This window comes from Pagrus major, chromosome 22 (genome assembly GCF_040436345.1).
Source record: "Pagrus major chromosome 22, Pma_NU_1.0".
Lineage (NCBI taxonomy): Eukaryota > Metazoa > Chordata > Actinopteri > Spariformes > Sparidae > Pagrus > Pagrus major.
Window position 1 is genome coordinate 28,865,094 of NC_133236.1, and position 19,037 is coordinate 28,884,130.

The 19,037-nt window shown below is 38.3% G+C and overlaps 2 protein-coding genes across 5 annotated transcripts in view; one reads left to right on the forward strand and one right to left on the reverse strand.

Moving 5' to 3' along the window:
• fzd3a (frizzled class receptor 3a) overlaps nt 1-14,869 on the forward strand; it is a 33,650-nt gene extending 18,781 nt beyond the window's left edge. Inside the window, exons 7-9 of the mRNA XM_073493000.1 lie at nt 11,535-11,683; nt 12,989-13,246; nt 13,332-14,869. Coding sequence (XP_073349101.1) covers nt 11,535-11,683; nt 12,989-13,246; nt 13,332-13,590 — 666 coding nt within the window. The 3' untranslated portion in view covers nt 13,591-14,869. The remainder of the gene's footprint in view (nt 1-11,534; nt 11,684-12,988; nt 13,247-13,331) is intronic.
• A 98-nt stretch (nt 14,870-14,967) lies between these two features.
• The window catches only part of cdc42bpab (CDC42 binding protein kinase alpha (DMPK-like) b), an 82,252-nt gene continuing 78,182 nt past the window's right edge, over nt 14,968-19,037 (reverse strand). For all 4 annotated transcript variants that reach the window (XM_073492997.1, XM_073492999.1, XM_073492998.1 and 1 more), the window contains one exon: nt 14,968-18,236. In XM_073492997.1, the coding sequence (XP_073349098.1) occupies nt 18,105-18,236 (132 nt within the window). In that variant the 3' untranslated portion in view covers nt 14,968-18,104. The remainder of the gene's footprint in view (nt 18,237-19,037) is intronic.

A 19,037-nucleotide genomic window follows, 5' to 3' on the forward strand; every position in this document is an offset into this window, starting at 1 on the left:
GATCTGAACACAAGCTGCGTGTGCTGTTATCATACACTATACATCAGTGAGCTGTAAAGATGCTTCCAGGGCTAAAATCACACAAAGATGCAACTTCCCACTCCACCCCCACCTAGTTCATGAAGGCACACATGTACAGTATGCATTCACACACACACTGAGTCAATAGCGTGCATCAGTAGGTAGCTTTGACTCAAAGTGCCTCACTATATTTATCTTAAAAGCCTTCCCTGAGGCTCGGCCCTCCACTCCGCAGAGCAGCTCCTGAGTGACGCTCCAGCACATGAGATTGGTCAAAGGAACAAGAGACGAAGACTGTTTTCAGTCTGACAACTCATTTTAGGCTTCGTGCAGCTATTTTGGAGTTTGATGTTGGAGCTGCAGCTGATGACTGACTGCTGACATACAGTCTGTAATGAGGATGTTTCATACTCAGTCAGTCTCTCATCTCGGTGCTGTAATGAGCCTATCTGTGGACGTATGAGCTTCAGGGCTCTCCGCCTGGCCCACTCATAATGAGGCCATCATGACTTCATCTGTGTGTGACTGCATGAGTGCACGTGAGTGTGTGTGTACATATGAGAGCGAGGGAAAGAGTAGGAGATGGCAGCCGTAGTGCTGTTGCTGTGGCAGAGAGCAGCAGTGTGGTGACGTCCTGCTTCTTCTGTACTCGTGCTGGAAATGAATGACCTCACTCTGAACTTCTGTCATTTTATGTTTACAGTTCTGAAACAATATTTTGAGCCTATTTTCACATTGTGTTTTTTTGTTTTGTTTTTTACACTTTATTTTGAAGAGTGAACATGAATAAGCACAGACATACATTAGGTCTAAAGGATGCAGTTCAACATCACGTATACAATGGTTGTGTTAAGGGTTGCTCAGCTATTTTCCAGAGGGGAAGAAAAGCAAAAAACAGTTTGCATAGCCAGTAAGTACCAAGTTATAACATTGCACAGTGTATCTCCCCATTAAAGCACTTGTTCAGCAGTGATGGTATAGATGAGTCAACAAACCCTATCGTAAAAATAAGTAATTAAATACATATGTGCAGGATCCAAGATCACACAAAACAAAGTTTTTGTTAATTCCCTGCTGTATTAAGATATATTAGATATGTTCACATTGTTTTTTATATTAAAATAATATTCTTATCCACAGTGATGTACAGAAACCTTTATCTCAAATTCACTGAATACCACAAATATGACCACCCTATAGACAGAAATCACACATTTGAAGACATGTATGACCTCAGATCTGTTAAACCTCACCCTCCAGGTCGGGTCGGCCGCCATCTCAAAGCGTCCGTCCTTTTTTCTCTTTTCTTGTCAAAAAAACCCCTTTTCTCGTAAAAAAAAAAAAAAAATTCTCGGGGGGAAAAATCATTTTTCCTTGTAAAAAAACAACCTTTTTTCTTGTAAAAAAAAAAAAAAAAAAACTTTTTTATTGGTCAAAGACTTTTTTGGATGAACAAAAACCTTTTCTTGTCAAAAAAAACCTTTATGATTTTGTTGATTGTAGGTCGGGTCGGCTGCCATCCCAAAACGTCAGTTTGTAATGAGACTCAAAAATCATCTTTTCCTACAAATAGCACCTTTAATCATCAACTATTTTGATAAGAAGTTCATCTGTTTGAGTGTTTTGTAAGCAATGAGATGTCATCTTGGCCTTTGGGAAACACAGATTGACATTTTGACAACTCATCAATTCCTCAAGAACGTAATGGGCTCAGTCGCAGCCACACTTTCTAACAGAACAGAATGAGCCATTGATAAGGAAATAAGTAGAACACAAGAAAGCACAGAAACAGAAAATCTGCTTTATTTTCAGGCAAACACAGTAGAGACGAAGGAATATCAGTCATCAGAAAAAACCCCTTTTTTTCTGGTGAAAAAAAACCAAAACATTTTTTCTGGTCAGAAAAAAATTGTGGTGAAAAACCCCTTTTCTCTGGTAAAAAAAACATTTTTTTTCTGGTGAAAGAAACATTTTTTTTCTGGTGAAAAAAACATTTTTTTCTGGTCAAAAAACCCCTTTTCTTCTTCTGTTTGAGTATTTTGTGTTGTGTTTTTCTCTGGTGAAATTTTTTTTTTTTTTTCTGATCAAAGAAAACTTTTTCTGGTGAAAAAAACTTTTTTTTTTCTGGTGAAAAAACCCTTTTCTCTGGTAAAAAAAACCCCAACTTTTTTCTGGTAAAAAAAAACAACTTTTTTCTGGTAAAAAAAACAACTTTTTTCTGGTGAAAAAACCCTTTTCTCCTTCTGTTTGAGTATTTTGTAAGCAATGAGATGTCATCAATTCCTCAAGAACGTAATCGGCTCAGTCGCAGCCACACTTTCTAATAGAACAGAATGAGCCATTGATAAGGAAATAAGTAGAACTACAAGAAAGCACAGAAACAGAAAATCTGCTTTATTTTCAGGCAAACACAGTAGAAGCAAAGGAATATCAGTCATCAGAAAACCCCCTTTTTTCTGGTGAAAAGAAAACCAAAACATTTTTTCTGGTCAGAAAAAAATTGTGGTGAAAAACCCTTTTTCTCTGGTGAAAAAAACTCTTTTTCTGGTCAAAGAAAACTTTTTCTGGTCAAAGAAAACTTTTTCTGGTCAAAAAAAACTTCTGGTCAAAAATCTTTTTTTTCTGGTCAAAAAAACCCTTTTTTTCTGGTGAAAGAAATCTTCTGGTCAAAAATCTTTTTTTTTTTCTGGTCAAAACCCCTCTGGTGAAAAAACCCTTTTCTCTGGTGAATTTTTTTTTTTCTGGTCAATTTTTTTTTTTTCTGGTCAAAACCCCCTTTTCTTCTTTCTTTCTTGTTTGAGTATTTTGTAAGCAATGAGATGTCATCTTGGCCTTTGGGACACATAGATTGACATTTTGACAACTCATCAATTCCTCAAGAACATAATCAGCTCAGTCGCAGCCACACTTTCTAACAGAACAGAATGAGCCATTGACATTTTTGACCAGAAAAAAAAAACTTTTTTCTGGTCAAAAACCCCTTTTCTTCTCTGGTGAAAACCCTTTTTTTCTGAAAAAAATCTTCTTCTTTTTTTTTTCCTGATCAAAAAATCTTTTTTTTCTGATCAAAAATCTTTTTTTTCTGGTCAGAACCCCTATGGTGAAAAAACCCTTTTCCTGGTAAAAAAAAAAACAAACAAAAAAACTTTTTCTGGTAAAAAAACAACAACTTTTTTTCTGGTCAAAAAAAACTTCTGGTCAAAAATCTTTTTTTTTTCCTGGTCAAAACCCCTCTGGTGAAAAAACCCCTTTCTCTGGTGAAAACCCTTTTTTTCTGGTCAAAAAAACCCTTTTCTTCTTCTGTTTGAGTATTTTGTAAGCAATGAGATGTCATCTTGGCCTTTGGGAAACAGATTGACATTTTGACAACTCATCAATTCTTCAAGAACATAATGGGCACAGTCGCAGCCACACTTTCTAACAGAACAGAATGAGCCATTGATAAGGAAATAAGTAGAACTACAAGAAAGCACAGAAACAGAAAATCTACTTTATTTTCAGGCAAACACAGTAGAGACGAAGGAATATCAGTCATCAGAAAAAACCCTTTTTTCTGGTGAAAAGAAAACCAAAACATTGTTTCTGGTCAGAAAAAAATTGTGGTGAAAAGCCCTTTTTTTCTGGTGAAAAAAACTTTTTTTTTCTGGTGAAAAAAACTTTTTTTTTTCTGGTCAAAAAAAACTTTTCTGGTGAAAAACCTTTTTTCTGGTGAAAAACCTTTTTTTTCTGGTCAAAAAATCTTTTTTTTCTGGTCAAAAACCCTTTTCTCTGGTGAATTTTTTTTTCTGGTCAAAAAAAACAAACACTTTTCTGGTCAAAACCCCCTTTTCTTCTTTCTTTCTTGTTTGAGTATTTTGTAAGCAATGAGATGTCATCTTGGCCTTTGGGAAACACAGATTGACATTTTGAAAACTCATCAATTCCTCAAGAACATAATGGGCTCAGTCGCAGCCACACTTTCTAACAGAACAGAATGAGCCATTGATAAGGAAATAAGTAGAACTACAAGAAAGCACAGAAACAGAAAATCTGCTTTATTTTCAGGCAAACACAGTAGAAGCGAAGGAATATCAGTCATCAGAAAACCCCCTTTTTTCTGGTGAAAAGAAACCAAAACATTTTTTCTGGTCAGAAAAAACTTTCTGGTTAAAAGAAAACAATTTCTGGTGAAAAACTCCTTTTCTCTGGTGAAAAAAACATTTTTTCTGGTGAAAAAAAAATAATTCTGGTGATTTTTTTTTTTTTCTGGTCAAAAACCCCTTTTCCTGGTAAAAAAAAAACAAACAAAAAAACTTTTTCTGGTAAAAAAAACAACAACTTTTTTCTGGTCAAAGAAAACTTTTTTTCTGGTCAAAAAAAACTTCTGGTCAAAAATCTTTTTTTTTTCCTGGTCAAAACCCCTCTGGTGAAAAAACCCTTTTCTCTGGTGATTTTTTTTTTTCTGGTCAAAAAATCTTTTTTTCTGGTCAAAAACCCTTTTCTCTGGTGAATTTTTTTTTTTCTGGTCAAAAAAAAAACACTTTTCTGGTCAAAACCCCTTTTCTTCTTTCTTTCTTGTTTGAGTATTTTGTAAGCAATGAGATGTCATCTTGGCCTTTGGGAAACAGATTGACATTTTGAAAACTCATCAATTCCTCAAGAACATAATGGGCTCAGTCGCAGCCACACTTTCTAACAGAACAGAATGAGCCATTGATAAGGAAATAAGTAGAACTACAAGAAAGCACAGAAACAGAAAATCTGCTTTATTTTCAGGCAAACACAGTAGAGACGGAGGAATATCAGTCATCAGAAAAACCCCTTTTTTCTGGTGAAAAGAAAACCAAAACATTTTTTCTGGTCAAAGAAAACTTTTTTTCTGGTGAAAAAAACTTTTTTTTTTCTGGTGAAAAAAACATTTTTTTTGGTGAAAAAACCCTTTTCTCTGGTAAAAAAAACAACTTTTTTCTGGTCAAAAACCCCTTTTCTCCTTCTGTTTGAGTATTTTGTAAGCAATGAGATGTCATCAATTCCTCAAGAACATAATGGGCTCAGTTGCAGCCACACTTTCTAACAGAACAGAATGAGCCATTGATAAGGAAATAAGTAGAACACAAGAAAGCACAGAAACAGAAAATCTGCTTTATTTTCAGGCAAACACAGTAGAAGCGAAGGAATATCAGTCATCAGAAAACCCCCTTTTTTCTGGTGAAAAGAAAACCAAAACATTTTTTCTGGTCAGAAAAAAATTGTGGTGAAAAACCCTTTTTCTCTGGTGAAAAAAACTCTTTCTGGTCAAAGAAAACTTTTTCTTGTCAAAGAAAACTTTTTCTGGTCAAAAAAAACTTCTGGTCAAAAATCTTTTTTTTCTGGTCAAAACCCCTCTGGTGAAAAAAAACTTTTTTTTTTCTGGTGAAAAAAAACTTTTTTTTTTCTGGTGAAAAAAACTTTTTTTTTTTTCTGGTGAAAAAAACTTTTTTTCTGGTGAGAATTTTTTTTTTCTGGTGAAAAAAAAACATTTTTTTCTTTTTTCTGGTGAAAAAACATTTTTTCTGGTGAAAAAAAAAATTCTGGTGAAATTTTTTTTTTTTCTGGTCAAAAAAAAAACAAACAAAAACACTTTTTCTGGTAAAAAAATATCAACTTTTTTCTGGTCAAAGAAAACTTTTTCTAGTCAAAAAAAACTTCTGGTCAAAAATCTTTTTTTTTTCCTGGTCAAAACCCCTCTGGTGAAAAAACCCTTTTCTCTGGTGAAAACCCTTTTTTTCTGGTCAAAAAAACCCTTTTCTTCTTCTGTTTGAGTATTTTGTAAGCAATGAGATGTCATCTTGGCCTTTGGGAAACAGATTGACATTTTGACAACTCATCAATTCTTCAAGAACATAATGGGCTCAGTTGCAGCCACACTTTCTAACAGAACAGAATGAGCCATTGATAAGGAAATGAGTAGAACTACAAGAAAGCACAGAAACAGAAAATCTACTTTATTTTCAGGCAAACACAGTAGAGACGAAGGAATATCAGTCATCAGAAAAAACCCTTTTTTCTGGTGAAAAGAAAACCAAAACATTGTTTCTGGTCAGAAAAAAATTGTGGTGAAAAACCCCTTTTCTCTGGTGAAAAAAACTCTTTTTCTGGTCAAAGAAAACTTTTTTTCCGGTCAAAGAAAACTTTTTTTCCGGTCAAAAAAAACTTCTGGTCAAAAATCTTTTTTTTCTTCTGGTGAAAATTTTTTTTTTTTTTCTGGTGAAAAAAACTTTTTTTTTTCTGGTGAGAATTTTTTTTTTTCTGGTGAAAAAAACTTTTTTTTTCTGGTGAAAAAAACTTCTGGTCAAAAATCTTTTTTTTTTCTGGTCAAACCCCCTCTGGTGAAAAAACCCTTTTCTCTGGTGATTTTTTTTTTTTCTGGTCAAAAAATCTTTTTTTCTGGTCAAAAACCCTTTTCTCTGGTGAATTTTTTTTTTCTGGTCAAAAAAAAAACACTTTTCTGGTCAAAACCCCTTTTCTTCTTTCTTTCTTGTTTGAGTATTTTGTAAGCAATGAGATGTCATCTTGGCCTTTGGGAAACAGATTGACATTTTGAAAACTCATCAATTCCTCAAGAACATAATGGGCTCAGTCGCAGCCACACTTTCTAACAGAACAGAATGAGCCATTGATAAGGAAATAAGTAGAACTACAAGAAAGCACAGAAACAGAAAATCTGCTTTATTTTCAGGCAAACACAGTAGAGACGAAGGAATATCAGTCATCAGAAAAACCCCTTTTTTCTGGTGAAAAGAAAACCAAAACATTTTTTCTGGTCAAAGAAAACTTTTTTTCTGGTGAAAAAAACTTTTTTTTTTCTGGTGAAAAAAACATTTTTTTTGGTGAAAAAACCCTTTTCTCTGGTAAAAAAAACAACTTTTTTCTGGTCAAAAACCCCTTTTCTCCTTCTGTTTGAGTATTTTGTAAGCAATGAGATGTCATCAATTCCTCAAGAACATAATGGGCTCAGTCGCAGCCACACTTTCTAACAGAACAGAATGAGCCATTGATAAGGAAATAAGTAGAACACAAGAAAGCACAGAAACAGAAAATCTGCTTTATTTTCAGGCAAACACAGTAGAAGCAAAGGAATATCAGTCATCAGAAAACCCCCTTTTTTCTGGTGAAAAGAAAACCAAAACATTTTTTCTGGTCAGAAAAAAATTGTGGTGAAAAACCCTTTTTCTCTGGTGAAAAAAACTCTTTCTGGTCAAAGAAAACTTTTTCTGGTCAAAAAAAACTTCTGGTCAAAAATCTTTTTTTTCTGGTCAAAACCCCTCTGGTGAAAAAAAACTTTTTTTTTTCTGGTGAAAAAAACTTTTTTTTTTTTTCTGGTGAAAAAAACTTTTTTTTTTTTCCTGGTGAAAAAAACTTTTTTTCTGGTGAGAATTTTTATTTTCTGGCGAAAAAAAAACATTTTTTTCTTTTTTCTGGTGAAAAAACATTTTTTCTGGTGAAAAAAAAAAATTCTGGTGAAATTTTTTTTTTTTCTGGTCAAAAACAAACAAACAAAAACACTTTTTCTGGTAAAAAAATATCAACTTTTTTCTGGTCAAAGAAAACTTTCTAGTCAAAAAAAACTTCTGGTCAAAAATCTTTTTTTTTTTCCTGGTCAAAACCCCTCTGGTGAAAAAACCCTTTTCTCTGGTGAATTTTTTTTTCTGGTAAAAAAAACCTTTTCTTCTTCTGTTTGAGTATTTTGTAAGCAATGAGATGTCATCTTGGCCTTTGGGAAACAGATTGACATTTTGACAACTCATCAATTCCTCAAGAACATAATCGGCTCAGTTGCAGCCACACTTTCTAACAGAACAGAATGAGCCATTGATAAGGAAATAAGTAGAACTACAAGAAAGCACAGAAACAGAAAATCTGCTTTATTTTCAGGCAAACACAGTAGAGACGAAGGAATATCAGTCATCGGCTGCCATGTCAGAGATAGATGACAGTAGTGTCTGCTGCTTTATGCCTCCAGCAGAGCTGTCAGTGATGATATAGAGCGCACACACACACGCACACACACACACGCACACAGTACACAACTGTGTGACACCTTGTAGTGCAGTTGTTATGGCCTATGCTGTTGGGATGTTTTGTATTTTGTATATTTCTGGATAAAATGTGGAAAATATTAACTTTGATATGAGCAATGCTTGATGTCTAATCTGGGTTTGGAAATAAACCCACAATCAGTCAGTCCTCTCCTGAACGAGTTGCCTTCCTCACCTACACACTCCTGCCCTCAGGTCTCACAGTATGTGTGTGTATCTGCTGCAAACATCCTCTGAAGTCGACTCACTCGCTGTGATTGATCTATTTTTACCAGAAGCTACAGTGGGACTGGTGTTGTTCTCACCGTGTCTGTTTGCGTGAACTGTACCATGTTTAATATTATACATATCATTTAACAAACAAGGAAAACAAATATTTCAAGGAACGAGAGGGGTTCTCATGAAAAAAAACATTTCCTACACTCGGTTTGACACAACAAAAGAAATTCTCGTGAAAAAAAACAAGGGGGGAGGGGGTGTTCTCATGAAAAAATGAGAAACACTACAAGAGAAATTCTCATGAAAAATCTTTTCACCTCTTTTCTGGTGACAAAAAACTTTTTCTGGTGGAAAAAAAAACTTTTTCTGGTGAAAAAAAAAACTTATTTCTCATGAAAACCCCCACAAATTTCTCATGAAAATTCGTGAAAACATTTTTTTTCTTGCAAATTTTTTTTTCCTACACTCGGTTTCATATGACAAAATAAATTCTCATTAAAAATCGTGAAAAAATAACCTTTTTTTGGTGGAAAAACTTTCTGGTGAAAAAAGCAAGGGGGGGGGGGGTGGGGGGTGTTTCTCATGAAAAAAACATTTCCTACACTCGGTTTAATACAACAAAAGAAATTCTCGTGAAAAAAAAAACAAGGGTGTTCTCATGAAAAAATGAGAAATACTACGAAAGAAATTCTCATGAAAAAGCTTTTCACCTCTTTGACAAAAAACTTTTTCTGGTGAAAAAAAAACCTTATTTCTCATGAAAACCCCACAAATTTCTCATGAAAATTCGTGAAAACATTTTTTTTCTTGCAAATTTTTTTTTTCCTACACTCGGTTTCATACGACAAAATAAATTCTCATTAAAAATCGTGAAAAAAAAACCTTTTTTTGGTGGAAAAACTTTCTGGTGAAAAAAAACTTTCTGATGAAAAGACGCTTTTTTTCTGAAGAAAAGACCCTTTTTTCTTGTGAAAAAAGGCAAGGGGGGTGTTTCTCATGAAAAAAACATTTCCTACACTCGGTTTGACACGACAAAAGAAATTCTCGTGAAAAAAAAAACAAGGGGGGGTCTCATGAAAAAATGAGAAATACTACGAAAGAAATTCTCATGAAAAATCTTTTCACCTTTTTTCTGGCGAAAAAGTTTTTTTTTTCTGGTGGAAAAAAAAACTTTCTGGTGAAAAAAACCTTATTTGTCATGAAAATTCGTGAAAATTTTTTTTTTTCTTCTCGGTTTCATATGACAAAATAAATTCTCAAAAAATCGTGAAAAAATAACCTTTTTTTGGGTGGAAAACAACTTTCCAATGAAAAAAACTTTCCAATGAAAAGACCCTTTTTTCTGGTGGAAAAAGCAAGGGGGGAGTTTCTCATGAAAAAAACATTTCCTACACTCGGTTTGACACGACAAAAGAAATTACAGTGAAAAAAAACACGGGGGGCGGGGGGGTTCTCATGAAAAAATGAGAAATACTACGAGAGAAATTCCTCATGAAAAATCTTTTCACCTTTTTTCTGGTGGAAAAAAAACTTTCTGGTGAAAAAAAACAAATTTCTCATGAAAATTCGTGAAAAAAAAAATTTCTTGCAAAAAAAACATTTCCTACACTCGGTTTAATACAACAAAAGAAATTATCATGAAAAAAAAACAAGGGGTGGTCTCATGAAAAAATGAGAAATACTACGAAAGAAATTCTCATGAAAAATCTTTTCACCTCTTTGACAAAAAACTTTTTCTGGTGAAAAAAAAACCTTATTTCTCATGAAAACCCCCCACAAATTTCTCATGAAAATTCGTGAAAACATTTTTTTTCTTGCAAAATTTTTTTTTCCTACACTCGGTTTCATACGACAAAATAAATTCTCATTAAAAATCGTGAAAAAAAACCTTTTTTTTGGTGGAAAAACTTTCTGGTGAAAAAAAACTTTCTGGTGAAAAAAAACTTTCTGATGAAAAGACCCTTTTTTCTTGTGAAAAAAGGCAAGGGGGGTGTTTCTCATGAAAAAAACATTTCCTACACTCGGTTTGACACGACAAAAGAAATTCTCGTGAAAAAAAAAAACAAGGGGGGGGGTCTCATGAAAAAATGAGAAATATTACGAAAGAAATTCTCATGAATAATCTTTTCACCTTTTTTCTGGCGAAAAAGTTTTTTTTTTCTGGTGGAAAAAAAAACTTTCTGGTGAAAAAAACCTTATTTGTCATGAAAATTTGTGAAAAAAAAACATTTCTTGCAAAAAAAAACATTTCCTACACTCGGTTTCATACGACAAAATAAATTCTCATTAAAAATCGTGAAAAAAAAAACTTTTTCTGTGATGAAAAAAACTTCTTTCTGGTGGAAAAAAACAAGGTGGGGGGTTTCCAATGAAAAAAACATTTCCTACACTCGGTTTGACACAACAAAAGAGATTCTCATGAAAAATTGTGAAAAAAAACTTTTTTCTTGCAAAAAAAAAAAAACATTTCCTACACTCGGTTTCATACGACAAAATAAATTCTCATTAAAAATCATGGGGAAAAAAAACAACTTTCTGGTGGAAAAACTTCCTGGTGAAAAAAAACTTTCTGATGAAAAGACCCTTTTTTCTTGTGAAAAAAGGCAAGGGGGGTGTTTCTCATGAAAAAAAATTTCCTACACTCGGTTTGACACGACAAAAGAGATTCTCATGAAAATTTGTGAAAAAAAAACTTTTTTCTCACGAAAAAAAAAAGACAAAACAATTTCTCATGAAAAAAAAAATTCCTACACTCGGTTTGACACAAGACATAAAACTCTCATGAAAAATTAAAAAAAAAAATTCATGAGAAATTTTCTTTGTTTACACAAAAAATTCCACACAAATATGTGTAATGTGTTTTGTTTTCACGTGCGGAGCCGAATTAAAAAAACTTTTTTCAAAACAATTTCACAAGAAAATTTATTTTTTCATGTGTCGAAAGTGTTTTTTTTTTTTAATTGTTATGGAAAACCCCACAAATGTTCGGGTGAAAAAAAAATCCTGACATTTTTTTTTTCACCAGAACATTCACAGAATGTGTGAAAATGTAGAACCAGAAAAATAAATTGTCCCTCAGGGCTTCTGTAGATATCGTTGCTGGTGTTCTCCCACCTCAAGATGGTGTCTAGTTGTTTCCCCTTCAAACATCATCTCCATCACACACACACACACACACACACACATCTATACATGATCCCACAATAACCACATGTTCTGTGTGTGTGCGTCCTGCAGGTGGAGCACACCAGTCGTCCGGACCTGGCCTTGTTCCTGATCAAGTACCTGATGATGCTGATCGTAGGAATCCCCTCCGTGTTCTGGGTGGGCAGTAAGAAGACGTGTTTCGAGTGGGCCAGCTTTTTCCATGGCAAGAGACGCAAAGAGTACGTACCTCAGACACACTGATGCCGTCTACAGGATGCTCTCTATCACGTTGTTTGTCAAGATCTTTCCACTAATTGGTTTTAAGTATATAATGCTAAATATTTTAGTAGCAAACGATCTTTAAAACATCTTTCTGAGAGAAGTTTTTTTCCTGGTAAAAGCAGAAGGCATTTCAGCTCCTTGTAGTGCTAATTACATTTGAAAAAAAGAACAGTGGATTTTTAATCTCAATAATTTATTCTTGCATCAAACCTCCACGCAGCTCAGATACTGTTGGGAATAACAAAACTATTTTAATCATCTTACAGCAAGAGAAAAGAATCATGTGCAGCAGGAAATAATACAATAAAAACTGAATATGATGTGTACAGTTATTGTAAATGAAGTCTGTGACATGTAGTTACATTTATTAAACCAGTTGACTCCACTAATGAGCCAAATTAGTTGAAACAAAAACAAGTTGGAAGAATTTGCCAGTGTCTCTTCTTTTTGATATCACAACCTCTTCATAAGGTTTAGTATCCACGGCGTCCACATCCCACGTCAAACCTGTCTCCTCATAACTATCAATAATTTAAAGGTTTCCTGTCGAGCTTTGGCCGCCATGAAACGCTGTCCTGCTGGCGGCATCGTGCTGTTCCACTGACTAGCAGCTGGTGGCGCCACCGAACTAAGAAATGTAGCAATGCCCTAAAAAAGTCAAGGAAGAAGAGGAATGCTTGTAGGGAAACTTGGATGTTTTCAGATTCTGCGCTCTGTTAAACAGGCTGCAAGAACACAAAACGCTCAGAATACAATTCAATGTGTCAGCGAGCATCATTCTGTCCATACTGCAGGAGCACAGACTCAGTGTTTCCTCTCTTACCCGTCCACAGCAAATACATCAAATAAAATCACTTTATGCTGCCATCAGTTGGAGGTTTTGACCGGTTATTACATTCATATGACTTTATAATGAAAAGTCAGTCAGTGAGGTATAAAACTGAGTCAGCTGTTTCCTGCTCGGTGTGTGTAGTCGTAGCAGTGTGTGTGTGGTTGTGTGTGAGGCTTGGTGGTGAACACAGGCCCTTCTCTGCGCTCACTCCCCTCCCCTCCAAACTCAGAGCATTAACCCCCTCTCCCACCGCCTGCTCCACACACTCCTCCATCCTCTTCTACCACACCCACCACCCCACCACCTTCCCCCTCTCCCTCCCCACCCTCCTGCGTCTCTCCCTGCCCTCTCTCCCTCCACTCCCCTCCTCCTCCTCCTCCTCGTCCTCCACCTCCACTCCCTCCCTGCCCTCCTCCTTCCCCTCCCACAGCGCCATGGTCAACGAGAGCCGTCAGGTGCTCCAGGAGCCCGACTTCGCCCAGCTGCTGCTCAGGGACCCCAACACACCCATTGTGAGGAAGTCTAGGGGCACGTCCACGCAGGGGACCTCCACCCACGCCTCGTCCACCCACCTGGCCATGTTGGATGAACCTCCCAGCGCCAGCACCAGTCGGGCCGGCTCGGTCCGCAGCGCTCGCTCCAAGATGAGCAGTTACCACGGCAGCCTGCACCGCTCCCGAGACGGCAGGTGGGTGTCACATCCTTCAGATGTTCTGCTGCGATCTACAGAGCGATCTGCTCCCGATGCTCATGTTTGTTCTTCTTTGTCTCAGATATACAGCCTCCAGTTTCCGGGCCGCAGACGACCGGCTGCCCTATGGAAGCCTGCCTCGCCTCAACGACCAATCGCAATCCAGGCACTGTAGCACCAATCGCCTGGACAGCCTGTCGCGCCACGGCTCCACCCAGCGACTGGAGAGCCAGTCGCGGCACAGCAGCGTCAGGGACCTCAGCAGCGCCACCCAAGCCGTATACTGTGCCCCCGGAAACGGGATCCACAGGGTGCTGGAGGAGGACGGAGCTACAGCCTGAACAGCTGTACTCATCAATTCTGGAGAACTTGTGACAGGATGAGTAGAAGTGAAAGTAGGAAAGATGACTTTTCTTTCTTTATCTAGAAGGTTTAAGAATGTGTGAGGATCCGCGGTGAGCCTGACGGAGCAGCAGCCACTGTGAAGTCCAACCCTGTCCAGCTGAGACGCTCTGAGCTCCAGCTGACTGATGAAGTTAGAATAGGGCTCCATCCAGCCAAATGCAGAGGACCGAGTGTGGACCGATGCCTTAACACGTCCTCTCAGCTTTACTCGACCAACTTGCTGATCCCAAAAAACTCAAGTTCAGAATGAATTCTGTCCAGTTTACAAAAGTACGATGGATTTGGTCCCGACGGTGACCTGTGGGCAGCCGACACTGGAAACTGAGGACGAGGCTTCACAGTTGGACCTACGTTACTGAGCCAGAACAAAATGTGACCAACACTGACAGACTGCACTGGATTGTTTTCTACTTGTTTGTATAAAAGACTGAACAGGATGTGAGTGATGGACGGCACATCGATACATTACAAGCCTTCTCTTTTTTTAAAGGTTTATCAGCTACATTTCTGTCTCGCACCTCTTCAGCCACCGAAATCTCCCATAGTAACCTAACCTGTTCAGACCTTCTATTTATAAAGGCAATTATTTCACACCAGATTGGAAACTCCACTTTTAAGGGAAAAATAAGTTAGAGGGGAACACACACCCTGTACATGCTGTACACACACGACTCCTGAACTTTACAAAAGCCTTGTCTCATTTAAAACTCTGTTGTTTTTATATATATCTTGAGGAACGTCATTGCTCCGGTGTAACGATGAGAAGAAAATGTCTGGATGTGTGGTTTGACAGGATGTAAAGGGCTGAAATACAAGAAAAAAGAAGCTGAATCCAAACTCCTGCCTTATGACTGTGTGTTCAGACAGAACGCCAAGCGAATATCACAGCTCACAGAATCAACTGAAAACACGAGAAGACGTGTTTATGAATCTACTTTGTAAATAAAGAGGAGAAAAAAAAGGTAAAAGACACACTGATGAACTCCTTCAGACGGGTGTGTCTGTTGCTACATTGGCTGTTCCAAGGTGAAAAATCCATCGGTGGAGCTTCTCCTTCTGTCTGAACACACCTCTTCAGTTTGAATAGACGATAGTTCGCCCTTAGAGTCAAAGTCTGAGTAGTTTGTCCCGTTTGAAAATGTGTCCTTACTTCTGTAGCTGCTGTCAAATGTTAGACCAACATTTCCACTAGTGGCGAAAACTTGTGTATAGATGTAAAAAAAAAAAAACCTGAGCTTTTGTTGTTCATTTGTAATAAAGTTTTTTTTTAAAAAAACAGAATGAAGTAATGACCACACACACACACACGTGGATTGTATTTGTAACAGCCCTCCGCTTTATTGAAATACATCGGAGTCAGGTTAATATAATGAGTTCTCCACATAAGTGTGGCAGCCAGTTCCATACATTATTTTGTTTTGACCTTACACCTTAAATATTTTTTTTTTGTGCAAAAAAGAATCTACATCACCTGTAGTGGGTTATCCTCAGTAAAACGCCCAAACCGTTCAAAAAAAAAAAAAACAGGAGCAAAGTCCAAATAAAACAACAAACCGAAAAACAAATGATTACATCTATAACATGCAAAACTGTACAAATTATTACAAAGCAATCCTAGAAAACAAAAACAAAGTGTAATATGATATGAAAGAGCAAAATAATATAGAAGGTACTGTAGATAAGACCTCACTGAAATGCAAAGGCGTTTGAAGTTTTTTTTATTTTCGATTTTTCCTTCTCACTGTGGCACCTCAGCCAACAAAGCACCTCTCACCCTTCACCCCTGAAAACTTTTTTTTTTGTTTGTTTTTCTTTACATCTTCTAGTCCACACCACCCGTCTCGTTCCTTGCTGTCTCCACCCGGGTCACAACTACTGTACACTACAGCCTGATTCATCTCTCCCTCACTCGCTCCGGCCATCCATCCGTCAAACACACCCATTTTCATCTAAAATGAAAATAATTCATTGGTTCTGACATTTCCTGAGTTTCTCTTCCCCTTCTCCTTAAACTGGGATATCTAGGATCCGTTTTTTTCTGTACAATATCGGCCGATAATAAAACACCTGGCTAAGACGGATCTCCCAACCCCCCCTTCCCCCCCAGACTAATACATTCTACAGATCAACTCCAGCAGGAACTAAAGAGACTCGCTAGCTTAAAACGTTTTCTAAGAGGTGGTTGTTTGGAATAAAACCAGCTTAGTCGCGCTGAAGAGCCGCACACCTCTCCCTCTCTCTTCATATAAAATGGAATACTAAACAAAAACAAAAAAACACTTGGAATGGGCTGTTAGAGCTACTTTGTTGTGTTTCAACAGGGGAATCGGCAGGAATGACCACCAAAGTTTTTTTTGTTTCCCTTTCTGACAAACGAGAGGAATAAACTGGAGGATTCTGACCCAGAACGCTGCTGCACGTCGAGCACTCGGCCTCTGATACGGACAGGGCGTACAGATAACGTCAGGACAGTTTTCAGCTGCGTGCTCGCTGCTCCCTCGCGGTTTTAATCTGCCCTGCGAGCGATTCCTCGTATAAAATGCCTTTCAATCTGCCTGTAAACTGAAGGAGATGAACAGAGGTAACAGGTTTTTGGCTGTGAATGCCCTGCTCTGCAGCCAGGAGCTGTCACACCGTAAAATGCTCTTTCAGAGGCCTTTTTCCACCCTGCCAAAGAAACGCCGCCTGGAGGAGGAGCCCAGCTCATTTTACAGACAACAACAGGTCACACTGAGGTTACTTCATGTACAATCATCATGAAAAACCCAAGTGCCGACTCTCTCGCAGCTTGTAAGTGTCTACATTCTGGTTTTAGTGTTTTTCTTTTAATCAAGAGCTCTACTGGTCATGAACAGATCAACCAAACCTTCAGAAAGACAAAATAATATCACAGTCTCCCTCTTTTGTCCATTTTTTTTTGGTTAAATCAAGCTCAGCGGAAAGGACTGATCTCTCCACCCAGACACCACAGTGAATTTAAACACACACACGTGTCGATAACTGTTGAATAAATGATCAGAGCCACTTCACCTCGAACAGTCAAAGAGGTGGAGCAGGACAAGGCAATCTGCTGCATAAAAACACCACCTCAGTGTGTGCGTAGATACATGTGTGATAGCAGGATTGTGATAAATGCACGTGTTCACTCTACGGTACGGGCAGTAGTGTCGATCCATACGTGAGTGTTCTTCACTCAAACACAGTGGGGGGAGAAAAATGAAGAGAAAACACAATGCGTGTCATACATACAATATAAAACAAACAAATCTAAAATCAATCGGTAAATAAAAAAAGAAAACTGGAGAGTGGTTAAAAATGGCTTTTTGTGTGAATACAACCCCAAAAATCACTCGAAACAAACAAAGAGGAAAATAAAAGTCGAGGAGGATTTTTTCTCTTTCCCGTGTAGTTCTCTATAGTATTTTCCTTATCATATATTACTCTCTACTTTGAACCTATGTACATTATTGTGATGGGAGCCTGTGAGTTTGTCAGTTTGGTTGTACAGCAAACGTCTACACTACAACGGAGGACGTCCAGGGGCTGTCGGATGACGTCCAATGAGGAAGAGAGTAGCACAGAGGAGCGGTGACGATGTCGCATTATTAACGCTGCTTTTCATGGTCAGAAATAAAATTAAAAAAAGATTATAAAGTCACTGCACTTAGTATCATGAGCAAAAGAAAAAAAAATCATTGCTTTCCTTTCTCTCTCTCTCTCTCTCTCTCTTTTTATTACATTTTGAATTTTTGCAGCACCCAAAGAGAAAGCAACTGAGGGAAGTGAGGAGGGGTTTTAACTCCACCCGTCTGACTCGCGCCATGAAGCAAACCTCCCTTTCCTTGTCTAAGATTGATAAATAAATTAAAATATTGTCCCCTAAAACCCAAAGGGTCCTATGTACAAGTACAAATCATTTTCTCTCGATAATAATCCTCTTCTTTTTGTTGCATGGTGAGCTTTTTGAGTCTGGGGGGGGCGCGGACAGAGTAGTGTCTGTTCATAGCAAAAAAAAAAACAAAAAAAAGAGAGCAGAGACGGGAGGTTTTCATTCCTGCATCATACGCCCTTTCTGGATAAACGCATGCACACACGCTGGCAGGCGCATACAGCTCCTCTCAAACACACACACACACACACACACACACACTTGCACCCTCACACATAAGTTTTGTTAGCTTCTCCCTCAGAGTTTCCCTCATAGAGACGACACTCTTTCTCAGTGTTTCTGGCCCGTCTTGGAAGTACGATGAGAGACAAATTGAGGCTGTAAAGCGGGACAAATGTTTGTCAGGAGGTGCAGTTCTCGGGCAGTGAGGGGGGAGGAGGTGGGTGTTCAGAAAGGATGCGAGAGGCTGCGGTGGAAGAGGAGGGTTTGGCGTCCTGTGCTGTCGGTCGGTCGGTCGGTCGGTCAGTTGGTCGGTGGGCGGGGCGAGAGGCCGGCGGAGGCTCATGTGTCCCAGCCCATGCGGTCTGTGCTCTCCAGGGACAGGGACTTGGTCTTGTGTGGCGAGGCCGGACTGGGAGGGCTGCTGAAGGTGGAGCTGTTGGAGGCCGTGGAGTGACGGGGGGAGTCCGAGTCCTGGAGGAGGAGGAGGAGGAGGAGGAGGAGGAGGAGGAGGGGAGAGATGGAGATGAAGTGAAATAAAGGGACAGGGAGAAAAAGAAGAGAAATTAGATGATGTCAGCAGAAGTTTATGACATTAGAGTATCTGTGGTTTATATTGAGGAACGTGGAGACTGAGTGATAAAGACAATATATTTTAAAATGCCTGCTGTGTCTGGACTGTCTCTGCTCTAATAGTACACAAAGACTCATTATTAATGTGCTTTGGGGTGGAGAACAGACGCTCCACCCCTTCCTCGTCTTCCACATCATCAGCAGATGAGCGGCTCAATTGACCAGAAGTGATCAGCTGAAGGAAAACAAACATGCAGGCAGGCCAGATGAAGAGGAGGAGGAGGAGGTGGATGTGGGTTCAACCATCACACTGTACAACACGTACAGTATGTGTTGCATCGCTCTTATGTGATGACATTTAACCCAAAAAAACATGAGACCTGCCACTGCAGAGTTTTGGTCCAAACACAGGATACGATGTGACGTAACGTGTGTGATTATCTTTCCAGTTCAGTGAAAATGTCCTCCGGTTTATAATGATATCTTTCTACAGTTCAATGACTCGGCACTGAGCCTTCTTTGATCTACAACCATCACCTCCTGTGTGGATCCACTCTGAAACACATCTGACCTACAAGCGCAGTCATCTACGATCTGTAGCTGCACAGAAACATCACACAACATCCAAATGTGGAAAGTCCTGCTGTTTCTCACGTCACACACACACCACAGCCTTTCAGGTCAATGTAGATGGGCAGTTTT